Consider the following 17,615-nt stretch of genomic DNA (forward strand, 5'->3'; position numbering starts at 1 on the left):
ACATAGTTCCCGAGAAATCGAATTGTAAGAATGCAACTTTTTTAAATTAGATTTCTGAGGAATATTCAACTGATTTCGCTCAAATTTTGTACTTTGCCATGTAAAAGGACTTACTTTAAAGTGACGTAATAAATCGTATACCTTGCAATTCAAAATCTTTTCGACTATTACTAAAAGAAATAAATATTTACTTGATTTTGTTTTTGCACGGAATTTTCTCTGGATTACCAAATTTTATAATTGTGTGCAAAATTTCTTTAATTCACATTACTTCTCGAAACATAGCGAATTACCAAAAAGTAAATAGCATTAAGGGGTCCAAACTTTGGACCTCTCTTCTGATCAAGCCAAATTAGAACTGCTAATTTGGCTTGAATTAGAACTGCTACTGAAATTAGAACTGCTAATTAAACTTTTTCGAAGCTTTGCTTCGAAAAAAGTTTAATTAGCAGTTCTAATTGTCAAAATCATTTCTAAATGTCAAGAGTTTTTTACCTGGACCAACTTCTAACACTATATTTTTTACATTTCACTTCAAATCACGTTAAAATGTTTAAAAAATCAATATTTTAGAAAGAAAATTAATAAATCTTTGCAAAATATTTACAAGCACTGGTAATTGAATTAATAAGTAATTTAGTGATTTTGCTTAAAAATTCCTTTTATAATTTATTCTACAACCTTTGTTTTAAATTAAATATTTTAAGTCTAATTCTAAATATACATATTTGTATGCTTTCGCAACAATTGCAATACACATTTCAGCGTTTCAATCAATAATAGATATAAATGGATACAAAATATTAAATCTTTGAACATGAAGTATCTAGAATATTTTGTTTCATTCTGTTCGCCTCGTTCATTTTTATTAATTTAATTACAAAGAGAAGTCTCATACTTAATATAGGAAATGAAGAAATAAATTTCTGATGCTCAACGCCATCTATGAAAGATTTCGTGCTTTAAAATAAATGCCGCTAACAGAATGAAAATTTTCTTTCTTTCGACTTGTAATGAAAACTCTAGAAATAAATGAAAAACGTGCAAGAAAATATAAATACATAAAATAATATGAAAGAAGGAAGTCTAGAAATACATGAAATATTAAGAAACAGTTGTAAATATTAAGGACAAATATTTTAACTTCAAACAAGTACTTTTTTGAATAATTGTAAGTTTGTCGTTCAATTACGATGGTGACGCTTGTTAACCTCATCATGGATGCAAACTTGTACAAATTTTTGCTGAAAATTTTTCTTAATGAAGGTAATATTTGTATTTAAGCATATAAATCTTAATTTTAAAAGCTAAATCTCAAACTGTTTAATCTACAAAAAAAAAATCAAATATAGGTTAGGTAGACTTACAAGTTGTGTTGGCGAAGTTGGTTAACTCTTAGAAAATTCTGAATACCTTATTATACTATACCACCAAGTAGAAATTTTCCAAACAACCGTATAAATTAGCAAAGATGCCCTATTGACATAACTTGAGGTCATACTAGTAAAAATCTTTTAAAAAAAAAAAAAACTTTTCTTTTTAGCAATTCAACTGTCTGGTTTTTTTTTTTCTTTTTTAGCAATTCAACTACTCGTTTATTTTTTAGCAATTCAACTGCTCGTTTTTTTTTTAGAAATTCAACTGCTCGATTCTTTTCCTTAGAAGTTCAACTGCTCGATTCTTTTCCTTAGAAGTTCAACTGCTCGATTCTTTTCCTTAGAAGTTCAACTGCTCGATTCTTTTCCTTAGAAGTTCAACTGCTCGATTCTTTTCCTTAGAAGTTCAACTGCTCGATTCTTTTCCTTAGAAGTTCAACTGCTCGATTCTTTTCCTTAGAAGTTCAACTGCTCGATTCTTTTCCTTAGAAGTTCAACTGCTCGATTCTTTTCCTTAGAAGTTCAACTGCTCGATTCTTTTCCTTAGAAGTTCAACTGCTCGATTCTTTTCCTTAGAAGTTCAACTGCTCGATTCTTTTCCTTAGAAGTTCAACTGCTCGATTCTTTTCCTTAGAAGTTCAACTGCTCGATTCTTTTCCTTAGAAGTTCAACTGCTCGATTCTTTTCCTTAGAAGTTCAACTGCTCGATTCTTTTCCTTAGAAGTTCAACTGCTCGATTCTTTTCCTTAGAAGTTCAACTGCTCGATTCTTTTCCTTAGAAGTTCAACTGCTCGATTCTTTTCCTTAGAAGTTCAACTGCTCGATTCTTTTCCTTAGAAGTTCAACTGCTCGATTCTTTTCCTTAGAAGTTCAACTGCTCGATTCTTTTCCTTAGAAGTTCAACTGCTCGATTCTTTTCCTTAGAAGTTCAACTGCTCGATTCTTTTCCTTAGAAGTTCAACTGCTCGATTCTTTTCCTTAGAAGTTCAACTGCTCGATTCTTTTCCTTAGAAGTTCAACTGCTCGATTCTTTTCCTTAGAAGTTCAACTGCTCGATTCTTTTCCTTAGAAGTTCAACTGCTCGATTCTTTTCCTTAGAAGTTCAACTGCTCGATTCTTTAGCATTTCTACGACTCCTTTCTTTTTTTTTTTTAGAATTTCAACTGCACTACCAGAAATTTATACAAAAAGCTTATATAACCTATAAAATTACTCTCACATTTAAGATTAATTAGTTGTTATTTAGTTATTTTTAATTTAACAGGAATGGATTATCTATCTTATGAAAAACTTATTGTGTTATTGTTCTGCTTCAAGATCTATTTTAATGATAGTTGCATTGGTGAACGTGGGTTATAAAACATTTAAATATTGCTCATTACTATAGTCCTCATTTTATAATTTAAATTAATAATTTAAATTTGTATAGTGTAGTTACTTTATACGATGAAAAAATCTAACATAAAAGCGACTATTCAGTTATTACTATTTTCAGTAATGTCTTTAGTTAATGTATTTATCTTATGTTTCCCTCGGGAGTTAACCTCCTGATAAATAATTTTCCACGTTCGGTTATATGCTCACCAGACATGGAAACGTGGAATAAGCAATTAATATGATTTTAATTAGTACTTGATCTAGAATGTAGAGTACTTAATATTGTTTTACTTTTGAAATGAAATCCTAAGCAAATTGAAGCCTTCGTTATGATCATGCAAATTGGCCGGCATAAATGCAGGACTTAAAAATAAAATTGTATTTATTTTACTATCGTCCTCTTCATTTGAAGAAATTATGTTTCAGCCCAAACTATAGATTTCTTCATTTTTAATATGGTTATTAAACATACTACTTCATATTGAAAAAAGGTAAATTTATAATCTTGTGTGCTTTTAAACCATCGAAAAAGAAAATCTAAGGTAACAATTTAAGTCTAATTTGTCTTGGCGATAAGTTCTCTGGTTTTGTAATGTTTTTGTACTAAAATTATAACATTTACTAAAGTTCTATGTAACTGAGATTTCAGATTGTATTTTGGCCAGAGATTCTGTATTTTAAAAAAATTAACATTACGTAGCACTAAATGAAAAAGATTAAACAACTAAAAAATTAAAATGACCATTGTTTAATTTAGGCATTTGTGATGCCAGCTACTGCGGAGATCATGGGAAGTGCTATTTAAAGGATCTGAAACAAAAGCAATGCAGGTAAGTGATTTAAAATAAAATTTTATTTTCTATTAATGAGGCACTGTCATCAAAAATCGGTTATTTCAACGTTTATTTATATATAAATGACTTTCTTGTCCTATCAATTAACTCCATAAAAATATATATTTACCTTTATAGTTACTTTTACTTATAGTTTTAATTATGAAAAATTTTCTATTAAAAAAAGAAACTTTTGAAATTCAATGGCTAGAGTACTATTTTTTAACCTTTAGTGATTATAATTATTATTAGATTCGTTTTGAAAATAAGACTAATTGAAAAATATTGATTTAAACCCATTTGACAAAGCATTTATATCTTAAAGGAACCATTTTGAAATAACTTTTAATGATCCGTTAGATATAAGGCATATTTTTTTTAATAATTGACATCCATTCAATTACAATTAAACTACTAATTTCTTGTTTTCGCTTTTTTACCATTTAAGCATGGCGATTAGACAGGCCGACAAACAACAATATTTTTTTTATCGGATGATTATAAAAGTAAGTCTATCCAGGGACCGACTTAACCTAATTGGGACCCGAGGCAAAAACTTCTTTAGGGGCCCCCACTCTGCTTCACTACATCAGTAATGAAGGTATTTAATATGGAGGAATTTAAAGGTATTTTATTTTGAGGTATTTAATCTTGAGGTATTTAAATTTTTCACCTCATTATCGATAACAAAAAAATTAACTAGAGCCTAAAGTAGTTATTTAATCCCTCCTCCAATGGTCAGACGAAATATTGTTCGATCCAGTCTATTGATTTTCTAATAATTGTATGTCTATCATGCCGAATGCAGTTTTTTGATTGTTAACTTTGTCATCTAGCAGCAAAAAATTCATATCCTTGATGACATTAGGGCTAAATTCATGCAAGTACGATGGCTCAATTAAGACAATCAGAAGCCCGTATTTTGGAAACATTTTGTGATACTAAAAAGTACAGGCTTTTCATTCGCCAAATTTGTCCATCGTAATTGCGAAAAATTATCTGAATTCCGCCCTAGAAAGAAATGGATTTACAAAATAGATTTTTTGTGTTCATACGATAGATTAATGAAGAAGCTAACATAAAACAGACGGATTTTACACTGTACTGATATTTTGCTTTAAAAAAAAAGTTCATTAAAGAATGTAACGTAAAAAAACTTTCTATTCGATTTGGGGGCCCTCTCTAATATGGGGCCCGGGGCAACTGCCCCGCGTGCCCCTGCCTTAGTCAGGCTGAGTCTATCGTAAGAAAACTCGTGACCTTCCGAGAATTCATTTTGACTTTATGATGAAGAATATACATTGGTGCGAAGCTTTCTTCCCACATACAAGCTTTCATTTTCTATCAGTTAACTTGTCATACAAAAATAACAATACTTTTAATTTCAAAACTAAGTTAATTCTTCTCCTTAAATATCTATCCCTAAGATCTTTTTATTCAATAACCTGTGCATGAGACTAAAATTCGGTTTTTTTTCTGCTATTCCCTCTCAGACTGCCTTGAACATTTCCTTAAATTCGAAACCGTTACTTGGTTTCTGCAATGTTGAATATTCGTTGCTGTTGTCGGCTATCAAGGTAGAAGGGGTGTAATTGTTCTGGTTTTCCAGTGGCGCCATCTATGACACACCCTATTATTGGGTGGACTCATTTATTCACAGATCGTAGTTTTGACCAGAACCAGAGAACGATCAATCTCCAATACAGTGCCCCCAGAGGTATTGATTTGTTATGGGAACATGGAGGATTTCGTGACCAGACAAATTTAACGTACACCAGTCTCCATTTACTAAAGGAGTCTTCGGTCGGCTAGACTCGAACTCCCGTTCTCACAAACGTGAGTTCAGCGCCCTGCCAACCAGGCCATCCTGGCCTGTTAATTTTTAAAATTTGAATTTTTAATTCCGACCATCCACACATTTTGATTTTTAAAATCCAAGAAGGAAGAAAGGTCTTCTAATGATATTAGTAATAATTCGTAAGGATTCATAGCCAGTGACTGGATTTCTTATCCCTTACCAGCGCAGTGTAGTTATTCTGTCAACTCTAATTCAGCAAATGTTACAAACCACTGAAAATGTAAAAATTGATTTTAAATGGTCACGGCTTTTTTAGAAACTATTATTCTTTAAGAAATGAAGAATTAAAGTATGTCGTTTTACTTACCACGTACTGTCGCATTTGCTAATGTCCTGTCCAAAATTTTCTATCGAAATTTTATTTTATAACCGTCGTTGAACTCCGTAGCCTTGCAATCTTTAACCCAATCCAGAAGACAAGGGAACTCCAGGATCAAGTACCGAGAGCAATTTGCCTTCGTGGAGGACTTTTTGAAGGAGCTAATCCGCATTTGCGTTGCATGGACAGGAAGGCCACGAGAACCTCCCACGGTTAACCTGACGGCAAAGGGACTTTAACCAATACCTCCTAGAAGTAGAAAGTCCTCAGCACAGATCAATTTAGTAGTCCGATGTGACGAAGTTAAAACCCATATTGGACCGCTGTCCTATTTATAGGACAGTTGAATTAATTACAAATAAAGTAAAAGAAACATTTATAATTCACATAATAACTATTGCAAGTTATGAAAATTTGTCTAATATAAGAGATTAATGTATAAAAAATGGAATTTAAAAAATTAAATTATTAAAAAAATTACATTGAATTCACTCCTAGAAATAAGTCGTAATTTAAAGCCATTATATAATTAAAAAAAAAAATTCTTAAAAAAACATCTTCTCTTTTTGTAATTAATCATTGGTGCAAAACAAAATACAAAAAATATCTAGGAAAAAAATAATTTTTATAAGGTTTTTGACAAGAGTTTTCTAACTCCTATAAATAGGACAACGGTCCAATACCCACCCTTTTACACAACACACCCATGCTTCTAGAGAACATTCTTTGAATTCATGGGGCAGTGTTTATTGTTATCTTTTAAAAGTAACTAATGGGTGGGGTGTGGGAAATAATGGGTGGGAATTCTTTTATACCAGTCCCCTCTCTCCAAACCAGTTCTTTTGTGTAGGCTATTGCACATACACTTGAAATTTCATTCAGTTCTTCCCTATCTTCCCATTAGTTCAGTTGTGTCTTTATTTTGTAGTTCGCATGTGTCTGGTCATTTTTGCTCTAGTAAAATGGCCAAAAAATTTCGAACTGCCGAGGAAGCGCTAGAATATATGAATAATTTATCCGATGAGGATTTAGATGATCCTGAAATGATAATTATTCCCCCAGAACCGGACGCCGTTAGTGATGAAGAAGATATAGATGATTCCATAACAAATTGTAATATAGTGAACATGTGGTGATTCTGAAATTCGAGATTCTGCGGGAACTATTGAAATTTTGTCAAATATCTGTGAAGAAATAAAGTTTGATGCTAAACCACCCAAATGGGAAAAATGTGAACCAAAATTTTCGCTCTTACCGTGCTCTTTTTCCTCTGAAGAACATCAACATATTACGGACAAGATATCGGGAAAAACTCCTTTTGAACTTTTTCACATGATGGCTGATAGTATGATATCACATACAGTAGCAGAAACTAATCGATATACGTTTCAGAAAAATGATCATTGTTTCAGTGTCGATGAAAATGATTTCAAAAATTTTATAGAAATCCTTTTCTACAGTGGATATCACATTTTACCACGAGAAAAAATGTATTGGGCGAATGCTCCTGACACTGGCACAACTCTAGTAAATAGAGCTATGTCCAGGAAAAGATATAGCGACATAAAAAAATACTTACATTTTAATAATAACTCATGCATGAGGATCGCTATTATAAAATTCGTCCACTTTTAGAAAAACTCAATGTTGCGCCGCAACAATCGAAAATCTAACCATTGATGAAAGAACGGTAAGGTATTTCGGTAAACATGGGTGTAAAATGTTTATGAAGAATAAACCAGTAAAATTTGGATACAAGTTGTGGATGTTGACTTCATATGATGGATATCCTTTCAATGTTATTCCTTATCAAGGTGCTCAAGAAAAGTGTAAGGAACCTCTTTCTCAGCGTGTAGTGGAAAGTTTGCTCTCTATTGCGAAAATTCCTAAGTTTCATAAGGTATATATGGATAACTTTTTTACTTCACATGGATTGATGGTTCGTTTGCAACAACAAGGATTTTGTGCTACTGGAACTGTTAGAGACAATCGAATGGCAAAATGCCATCTAACTTCTTTGAAATGTTAAGCTAAAACTGAAAGAGGAACATCCGATGCCCTATTTGATAAAGCGAACAAAATAGCTGCTGTTCGGTGGAACGACAACCGTGTAGTTTCGCTGCTTACTAATTTTGAAGAGACAAAAGTATACGGAAAAATACAGCGTCGTGTAAAGGGAGGCAGGAAAGATGTCGGTGTTCCATTTTGTATTACATCATACAATAAATATAAAAATGGAGTTGACCTATTTGACAGTCATATGGAAAATTACTTTGCATCTATTCAAGGAAAAAATGGTACTGGTCGCGTTTAGTGAATTGTTTTGAAACCGCCCTCATCGCAGCCTGGAAAATTTCCGAACTATTTTCACCTGACGATACTCAGGATTTGCTAACATTTCGCAGATCTATAACAATAAGTTACCTTGGTGAAACAATCCCACGAAATAATGTCTCTGAAAAATAACAAAGAACTTCTTCTAAATTCAGAACATGTGCTAGTTAAAAATCCTGATGGTCGTCAAAGACGGTGCCAATTAAAATCTTGTAAGAAGAAACCCATTACTATATGTAAAATGTGCGATGTTGGTCTATGTCGAGACTGTTTTTTGGATTTTCATTCGTAAAAAAAACTTTTTTTGAGGTAAGTCAAGTTTTGTAATATTTGGTAGTGTATTGGACCGTTGTCCTATTTATAGGACAGTCTGCATATTTAAAAATATTAAATCTTTTTTAAATTTTTTTATTTCATGTGCTTAAGTACCCTGTATTAATGAAGGTTTTAAAAATTTACGTTTTTCCTATTGTTTTAATGAGCGGTCCGATATGGGTTAACTGCGCAGTAGACGAAAAATAAGAAAGATGTCATTACGCTAGGGGTACTAAGCTGCGCAGTGGTTGAAAATACAAAATATGTCATTACGTTTGGACTACTAAGGGATATTTATGGTAACCCGTGCTGAGACCTATTCTTTCTAGGAGGTGTTGCTCTAACCCATGATCTGTCTACCACTGAGGATATTTCCCGCCAGCACTGTGGTCGGTGTAAGCCGGAGGCGAATTCATATCGACCAGCCATCGCCGGGATGGATCGAATCCCGGCGATGGAACCACCCCGGAACCATCACGGCTCTTCTATCGAAATTGGCTGAAAGGGCAAAATTTTCTGGGTGACAAATAAGATATCATTTTTCTTCACTTGCTGACCAAGATAAGATGCATTTGGACGCTGCACAATATTTCTCTAGTTAAGTGGAAAAGTATCAGAGTTTTCTAATGGCCAAGCGACTGGCATGAACTGATCTAGACTTTTGTGTTGCTCAAATGTTCACATACTTTATGCGATGCTACAAGTTGGCCTGAGAGACAGAGCTTTCATGTTTCTCGTAGTGCCCGAATTGATTGATTGAATATCATAAGTCTTGATTTGCTAAACAAGAATTAATGATTTTGAAGCAATTTGAAGAAATTCCTAGCAGTCTTTTGGAACTATTTGTCTTGCTTTTAAGATCCTTCTTGTATACAACCTAAAGATTCTGTTGTCCAACAGATATTGTTAAGAAAAGACTGAATTTCGTACTACCAAAGATAAACTTTGGATTACTTTGAAATCATTAGAAAGAATTCTGTCTTTAAATGAAGGTGATCAATCATAATTTCTGAAACTACTTGCCAAACACCTTGGGTTGTGTATCAAACTTGTAAAAGAAGATTCGAATAAAATATGTGAACAATGAAGCCAGTGATGGACATATCCAAACACTAAACTTCATTTTTCCAAAAATTGTTTAAATGTGTTATAGATGCGAAAAATCAATGTTCAGACAGACTATTGAAAATAATTTAATAGTTATAATATAATTAAATACCTTACGGAAAAACTGGCTGGTTTATTGGATAGGATGTGATCTGAAACTTGGCGAAGCCATGTGTTCTGAGTCTTTCAGTTTTAACAAAACTAGTAAAAAAAATTGCAATCTTCTGTTTTTTTTTGTTTTGTTTCTTTGAAGGAAAAAAGCACGTTTTTCTAGCATAGAAAATTTTTAAAAAATAGGCAGAATAATTTTTTAGGTTATTCAAACCATAAAATATTTAAAAAAATAAGGCGCTTACTTTAAAAATTTAAGCTAACTTAAGAAAAATATAAAAACGAATTTTTTTTTTTTTCAAATTTTAAGCACTATTGCGAGCGGAACATATTTACAAATTTTTGCAGTTTTCATTTTAATTGCAGAAGGCAACTCTTCCTTACTAAAGTGTTCCGAAACTTAAAACAAAAATTGTACCCACATAAATGCGCATCTTGTTATTAATTATTTAATTCTAATTTTAGGTGCGAAGGTTGGTACTTAGGTGAGAGATGTGAAATTAATGGCATAGGTAATAAACTTTTTTTGTTACTTCTATGGGAAGAAGATTGTTAAATTCTATTAATTTAGGTTACTTAATGTTGCTTATTGCAGTTGTGATTGCCAGTTTTGCCTTCGCTAGTTTCTTGATTATAGCTGTTGTGGTCCTATTTGTATTTTACTGCAAGAAAAACAGGTACGTTTTAAACACCAATTTTTGAATCTGATATTAAGTATAACAATGCAAGAAAAGCTAACCTCTAAAATGTTTTAATCTCATCGGGTTTTCACAAAGAGTTCATGTGTTCCATCCTGTATTTATATCCTTTCATCCTATCATGTTTCAGAACATCCTGTATAGATATCCTTTTATCCTGTCATGTTTCAAAATATACTTTATAGATATATCGATTGTGGTACAAAAAAAACACTCAAAATAGAGCGAATGTTAGACGTGTTAACAAACCGCTAGTTTTTGTAGTAATATAATGAAGTTCGCATATTTTAGAAGATTCATCCAGGTGGTATTGGATCATCGATGGTGTTTTCAACATAAATTTAAACAACAATCTTGGGTTCTTGATCGGCTCTTCTTCCGGTTAGAAAGTATACAGCTGCTTACGACAGCTTATTCTACGAGGCGATATTTTCAAACACATAATTTTGTTTTAAATTAAAGAAGAAAAAAATATAATTTATGACCTCAAATCTGCTGTATTTTCTAAAATATTAATAGTATTAAGTAATTCTGGTGAGTTTGAAGAGAAAACTTGTTTTCATTTTTTGTAGATGTATTGTATAAAAAAAGCTGACATGGTTGCTATATTTAGAAATTTCTCTCTTTTTTTTGGCAGTCCTGATTTTGCCTCTTTTTACTTGTTTATCACTGTTCTTGTTTCAAGCCGTGCTTCATCATACTTAGTGTTTTCATGTTTTTCAATCAGCGAGATTAAATTCATTTCACAAATTATCATTTAGATTAAAATTCGAAGTTTGTATATTGTTGACAAAGTAAAAAGTGTTCTACAACAATTATTTTTCTCAAGTGACGATTCTTACATTTTGAAAAGACAGGTCTTCAAATGACGATTCTTATAAGAACTTTTTTTTTTTTTAAACACTAATAATCTAGTAAAAAATACACGTATACAAGAAATACTACTCAAGAGTCTCAAAACACAATGATCATGTGAGCCAAGCATTTATTCGTTCAAACTGAGCCCCTTGTCTTCCAGTCGTTTAAAAATGATTAGACTAGAAAAAAAGTGAGAAAGAAATAAAGTTCCGAAAGAGAAGAACATTAACATAATGTGTAAAAATTATTTATATAAATTTTTCGTAATGAATGTGTTCAGATTTCTGATTGTAAAGAGAAAAAAACAGGCAAGAATCAAAAAACAAATGCTTTGCTCTGTCTCAAGTGTCTGAAATGAAAGAAAGGGTGTTTAGTGTTGGTGCTGTAGCATTTATCGTGAAAACGTGAGCTCCATTTTCTGTATTTAGAACGTACGAGCTTAAGTCCAAAACAATAGTTGTGTGTTTATCTTGGTGACAGTAAAATACTCTAAAAATCGCCACCTGATCTCTTTATTTTGTGTATTGAAAAGTTGAAAATAAAACCTTTTAAGAAAATATAAAAAAATGTTCTTAAATCGAGATTAAATCACGATGACTCAGTCACTACGAAATTTCAATGTTTCGAGTCAACATTTATGAATAAATTGTAAATTATTTAAATAGTGGTAATAGTTTAAACCATTAAATCTGGTTTATAGAAGGGTTTTCTATTTCTCAAAGTCCATTAATGTTTTATTTAAAACAATAATTGTAAAAAAGTAGTGACTTGAAACCCTTCAGATTAATGAGTTTGTCTGAGAAGCCAAAATGTTGTTCATAGTCCGGCCCACAACATTTATAATTCAACTTCATAGGGATTAGTCAGTTTAGAAAATCACAATGTTTATATTTTTATTACGAAATTATAATATGTATTAGTTACCCTGAATGAGCTTTCTTTCAGGAATCGTAAGTTCTACAACAGAAACTTCCAGCCTGGCCAGGAACCTCCAACAACAGGAGATTCTCTAGAGCTAGAACAAGCTGGCCAACACTGTAGGATGTCAAAATTTCTCGCTGTTAGTACACCTTTATACGAGGCACCAAATCCTACTATACAAGTTACCAGTCCATCATTTACCGGTAAGTAAATTAAAACTTTATTTTAAATTATCTAACTTTGTAACAATTTGTTAATCATTTGTTGTCGCATATGTAACTTCTTCAATTATAAAATTCTATTTTTGTAAAAGGGCAACAAGTTTTCAGAAAGTTGCTGCTTTCGAGAAATAATTCCTGTTAGTCTTATGCATTATCATATTATGAATGTGTGGAAGACGTATTTTGAATTTATAATTGAAGTGTGAAAGTATTTTGAATTTATAATTGAAGCAAAAAATACAAATGCGAAATCCAGCATTTAGTTTTTACAAGCATTGGTAGGTGTATATGAATTCCTTGTGCAATCAGAGCCTGTAATCTTGCTAAATAATGCTCCATAATTGATTCAACTGAGTACACATCATTCAGTTTCTATAACATTACGCAAAATAATTTAATAGTTGAATAACTTTATGGAGAGCATAGGAGCAAATAATCTTTTGGCGAAAAGCTGGATTGTCACTTTATTTCACAATTGATCAGTTTAAGATTTATGGTTTATTCCAGAACAGTTCCTGATTATCGGAGAATGGTGTTTTTCCATCCTCATCATGACGCTCGTGCCTATTTGTTTTATAAAATCTTTGCATAAGCTCTTAATATTTCATATTTAATTATTATTGGACTCTTGCAATATTTTATTTTCCCCAATTACGGTTTATTTCTTACAGGTTCAAGCATAGATTATGATTCAACATTTGATCGAACTCCATATGACTCTGAAGTTTCAATTGAGAGCGGTATTGCACCAAAAGTTTAGATTGTTCAGTTACATTCTTTTAAAATTTTAGTTTAGTTTTTACAATTTTGTGAAATTTGTTAATTGTATTGTTAAAATTCCAAAAACAAATAGGCACAGTTTAAAAAAAATTGTGCCTAATTTTAGAATGTTCATCAATGAATTTGTTTTACAATTTAAAATTGTTTTATATATAGATGTTTTTAAATTAAAATTTTAACCTTTATGTAGTTTTAAGTTGTTCAGTGCAAAGCTTTTTAAAAAATAAAATGTTTCAAACTGAATTTCTTTTTTTTCTCTTTTGAAAACTTTCAAACCTGATTTAACCTTTAATAAAATAATGAGCTTATAATCTGAAAACAACCGTATATCAATGTTAACTTTGCCATAAGAAATTAAAATCAAGGTCACAACACGAAACTCTTAATCGTTTACATATAATAATGCAAAATATACTTGTACCCTGTACAGAATGATAGATCGAAAAAGTGGAAATGTTTTGAATCTTTTCGTGGTAAGTAAAATTTTTAACTACCATCATAAAAGGCATATATCTTAATGTAACTCTGAATCTAAGGGGACAAAAATTTAGAAAATTTGACTAAAAATGCATCAAATTAAAAGAATATCGCAGTTTGATCGGTTCATGATAGTGCTTAAAAGTTAATTTCTTAACAAAAATATTATCTTTTGTTGGATCAACAGCACCGAAGTTTGGATTAGTCTATTAAGGAGGCAAAAAGACAGCAATTTAGAATGTTAAATTCTGCCTCCCTTAATGAACTAATGTAAATTTTGGTGCCGTTGATGCGTCAGAAAATATTAACCAGTTAAAGACGCACGTCATGTATAAATTCGAAATTTCAATTAAATAAAATTAGAAAATTTAATATTTCCTTAATATTATAAATAACACCCCTTGAGTGTTTTATTTTTCGGAAGGGGAGCTCGTGGCCCAAAACTAATTACATACGTAAGCCGAGACTTGAACGGCCAGAGTTGATTTGCGAAGAAATTTCGTTAGACCAATGCTTGTTCAAGCATAGCAGGCCAATCTTTGCCCTGCTTATTGGTAACGCAACTCTACCAGGCAGAGTCCAAGATATTCTTGAATTGAATATAAGAATCTATCAAATTCTCTGCTGCTTCTTATGCTGTATTTCATTTTTTGACAATTCTTAACAAGTTTCTAATAACAGTTAACCTTTTGGAAATTTTAATTTCTTATTGCATAAAAATTTAATACTTTCTAGTTTTTCGTTCTTACATTGTTTATTAATTATATTATGAATTTTCGTAAAATTTATAATATGACAATTTGCCCTTCGTTCGACGTGTATACACGTTCCTTGATTTAAATTCCGCGTCCTGTGGGGTAATTCTAAAATTAAATTCCACGCTTAAACTGGCTAAATTATAATTCTAAAATTTTGAACAGATTTTCGTTTTAAGAAAGAGTAACTTCTAAGCTTTAAGCGCTAATGTAAACCGATCAAAAATCTGCTATGAATTTTTATTTTTAGTCATATTTTCAAAAGTTTTGGCTCATTATGCCCACAGAAGCGATTGATAAGATCTTCCATACTTCTTTGATGGTAGTTTACAACTTTTCCACACAACCACTGAGAGACAAGCTGTCTCAATTCAACGTATTGTTATAGTACGGGAGATTATGCAGGTTAGATGGAAGGTTTATCCCTTTGACACAAATGGGACACCGGTGTCCCTTTTCTGACGCTCTAAGTACGACCTTTATATTTTGGTATATTTAATTATAAAACAGTTTGATAGTTAATAAAAAAATATATTAGATAATCGGAATCATATTTGCACTAAACATAAAATTCAAAAAAAGTAGCTTGAAATTTTTTTTTTTTATTTCCTTCCTATTCAATAATTGATTTTGTAAATTAAAAAAAAAAAAAATGATAAATTAAAGCTTCCTTCATTTAAATAACTGCAAACAAGTGAAAATTTGGATACGAACAGTCAGTTCATACTTAAATAAATGTTCGATCTGCGCCAATCTATCTCTATTTCATAACCTTAAATTGTTATAATTCTAAATATATTTTTCTCTTATTTTGGCTTAAATTAATTGGAACAAAATAATAAAAAATTTAAATCAAAACCATGAAAAATATGTTTAATGAAAATTCAGCATCTAAAGATTAATGGAATCGTTGCCTCACTGGAATCTTTTCGCGGCACTTTTAACCTAGATAATCAGTCATCAGATAGATTCATAACTTTTATCAGTATACGTGTTGCTGTAACGCTTTTAACATTCTCAAAGAATGCAAATGTTGAATTTTATCACTTAAGTATAACAGGAATGAAAGTACCAGTTAGCCAAAAAAGCTGAATTCTACATAAACACAATCAAACATTATGAAGTTAATAAATGTATGGAGCTTAAAAAGCTTTGAAAAAAGCTGAATTCAGAGTAAAAGCTGAAAACTTTCATGCCTGGTATAAACACATATTTTAGGTATTTTCTTAAAGCCAATTAGTATGGTTATCAGATAGAAATCTTTAATTTGTAGTCTGAATAAATGAGTATGCTTAAGCAAAACCATGTGTGAATCCGTGATAATCAACAATTATTTTTATCTTCCTCAAACTGTCACTTTTTACAAAGTTATATCTTTAAATTTCTTCTAAAAAAGGTTCGTAAATCAAATTGCGAACAGCTTTTATTACGCATTTTAGAATGCAATAGTCTTTTTACAACAAGTTTCCTCCTTTAGCAAAATTTTTAATCAATGTTAAATAACACTCAAAATATTCTTTTTTTTTTTTAACAAAGTGTTTATCCCTCTATTACCGAATTTTCAGGCGTTTATCTCTTAATATAATTTTCCTAGTTTTTAGAATTTTTCAGTCGTTAATATTTTCGATTTTCGTTACAATTAGCTCTCGCAATTACCTATTTCTCAGCCCAACGATGATACAAAATTGAATTCCATATGAAGGAAAATTTCTAAATTCCAAACACTCATTTAAACTCTGCATAACTTCCTTCTTATTTAAGTCATATTTATATATACATACTTTTGAACTTATCAAACTACAAATGTCGTAACATTTACTTAATTCTCTAGCTTCCGTAAAACAAAATTTTTCCTATAGCGAATATTTCAACCGGAACCAGTCTATTTAGTTATAAAGAAGTTCTTTTTTTTATTATAAGCCCTTTGCAAGCAAGCACTATATTATTCTCAGCCAAGTCCGTTTCTTAGCAGCTGTAGGGGGAAATTAAGTAACGACTGAAAAAATCCAAATATTTATCAATTTTTCCAGTTGCCTTTTAAGGGATGTCAACTTGTTAACAAAATTTCCCTTGATAAACTGTGGAATTATTCCTTATTAATGTATATTAGTCTAATTGAAAATTTGGACCTTCAAAATTCACCAGTCACTTTGCAATGTGCCAGACTTATAGATAGTAAGTACACTTAGTATCTACTTAGCCTGACAGTTTTCAGGCAATGAAACCCCTTTATGTTAACTAGAGAATATACAAATAATGGCTCAATGAACCTGGTTTATTTTAGCCGTGTGCTACAGTCCTGAAAAGGGAAGGCTTATCGCAGAGATGTGAGCGAAATATAGGAGGCTTAGTAAAACGAATCCAAACAGAAGGAATAAGTTAAAATTAAAACTAGTGCCAGATCACTATTCAAAGCACAGGCAGAGGACAAGGCTCCTTGCAATAAGGCTGAGTAATTCCTCGCACATTTTCTTATTAGCCTAAAGCTATATTGGCTGATTGTAATAAACCTAAAAATTATCCGGCTGAATTAAAATTATTAAACTTCCAAATAGTCCAGCCTATTAAAAAAAATTACAAAAGTTAAAAAGTACTAATAAAGCCAGATATGTACAAAAAGGCGTCCAGCAGTGGACTGATCGTTAAGACACGGTTCCCAGCAGATCACCGAAGTCCAGCATCACTGACTGAGGTCAGTGTGCGGATGAGTGACCGAAGGTGTGTGGTATTGGTCCTCGTAAACTGTTCTGCCCCTTAAAGTGCTAGACTTCGCGTGCAGGTCGTCGGGCTACCGAAGCGGGGTGCCATCCCATCTGCAGAGAATCAAAATTGTGATTTCATGTCTTCGGATCATCCTCAGACCGTCAACAGCCCATTGTGCAGCGTAAATGAACTACAACAACGTACAAAAAGGCGAATAATTAGATTATGAACTGCAATAAAATTGCACATGAAATATCGGAAAATTGACGCGTTTGTGGTTAGGTTATATATCTAGAGAAGAATGGATTTTTGACTTGCCTTCTTCATAGAAAAAGCTTTGCATTTTATGACTATTCAAAGCTGGTACCTCCTGATGACGTCAACTTTGATTGTCATATTTTTTTTTCAATGTTTTTACTAATTTTTCTTTATTGTCTCATTTGTTTAAATCCTCTTGGTTTCTCTGCTGCTAAGCGTATTTTTTCCATTTGGATGTTCTAATTTCATTGATTTTTTGAATTCGTTTCTAGAGATGCTCATTTTGCTCTAATAGCGAGAAAGAAACAACTCAA

General features: G+C 31.6%; 1 protein-coding gene across 2 annotated transcripts in view; it reads left to right on the top strand.

The window, feature by feature from the left end:
* LOC107454981 (uncharacterized) overlaps positions 1-13,351 on the top strand; it is a 39,948-nt gene extending 26,597 nt beyond the window's left edge. The window contains exons 6-10 of one of the 2 annotated variants that reach the window (XM_043049504.3): positions 3,511-3,583; positions 10,096-10,142; positions 10,202-10,307; positions 12,132-12,310; positions 13,000-13,351. In XM_043049504.3, coding sequence (XP_042905438.2) covers positions 3,511-3,583; positions 10,096-10,142; positions 10,202-10,307; positions 12,132-12,310; positions 13,000-13,088 — 494 coding nt within the window. In that variant the 3' untranslated portion in view covers positions 13,089-13,351. The remainder of the gene's footprint in view (positions 1-3,510; positions 3,584-10,095; positions 10,143-10,201; positions 10,308-12,131; positions 12,311-12,999) is intronic. The other variant, XM_016072367.4, reaches the window with a different exon arrangement.
* Positions 13,352-17,615: the final 4,264 nt, after the last annotated feature.

This window comes from Parasteatoda tepidariorum, chromosome 12 (assembly GCF_982258835.1).
Source record: "Parasteatoda tepidariorum strain Cologne lab strain chromosome 12, Ptep-v5.0, whole genome shotgun sequence".
NCBI classification, from domain to species: Eukaryota; Metazoa; Arthropoda; class Arachnida; order Araneae; family Theridiidae; genus Parasteatoda; species Parasteatoda tepidariorum.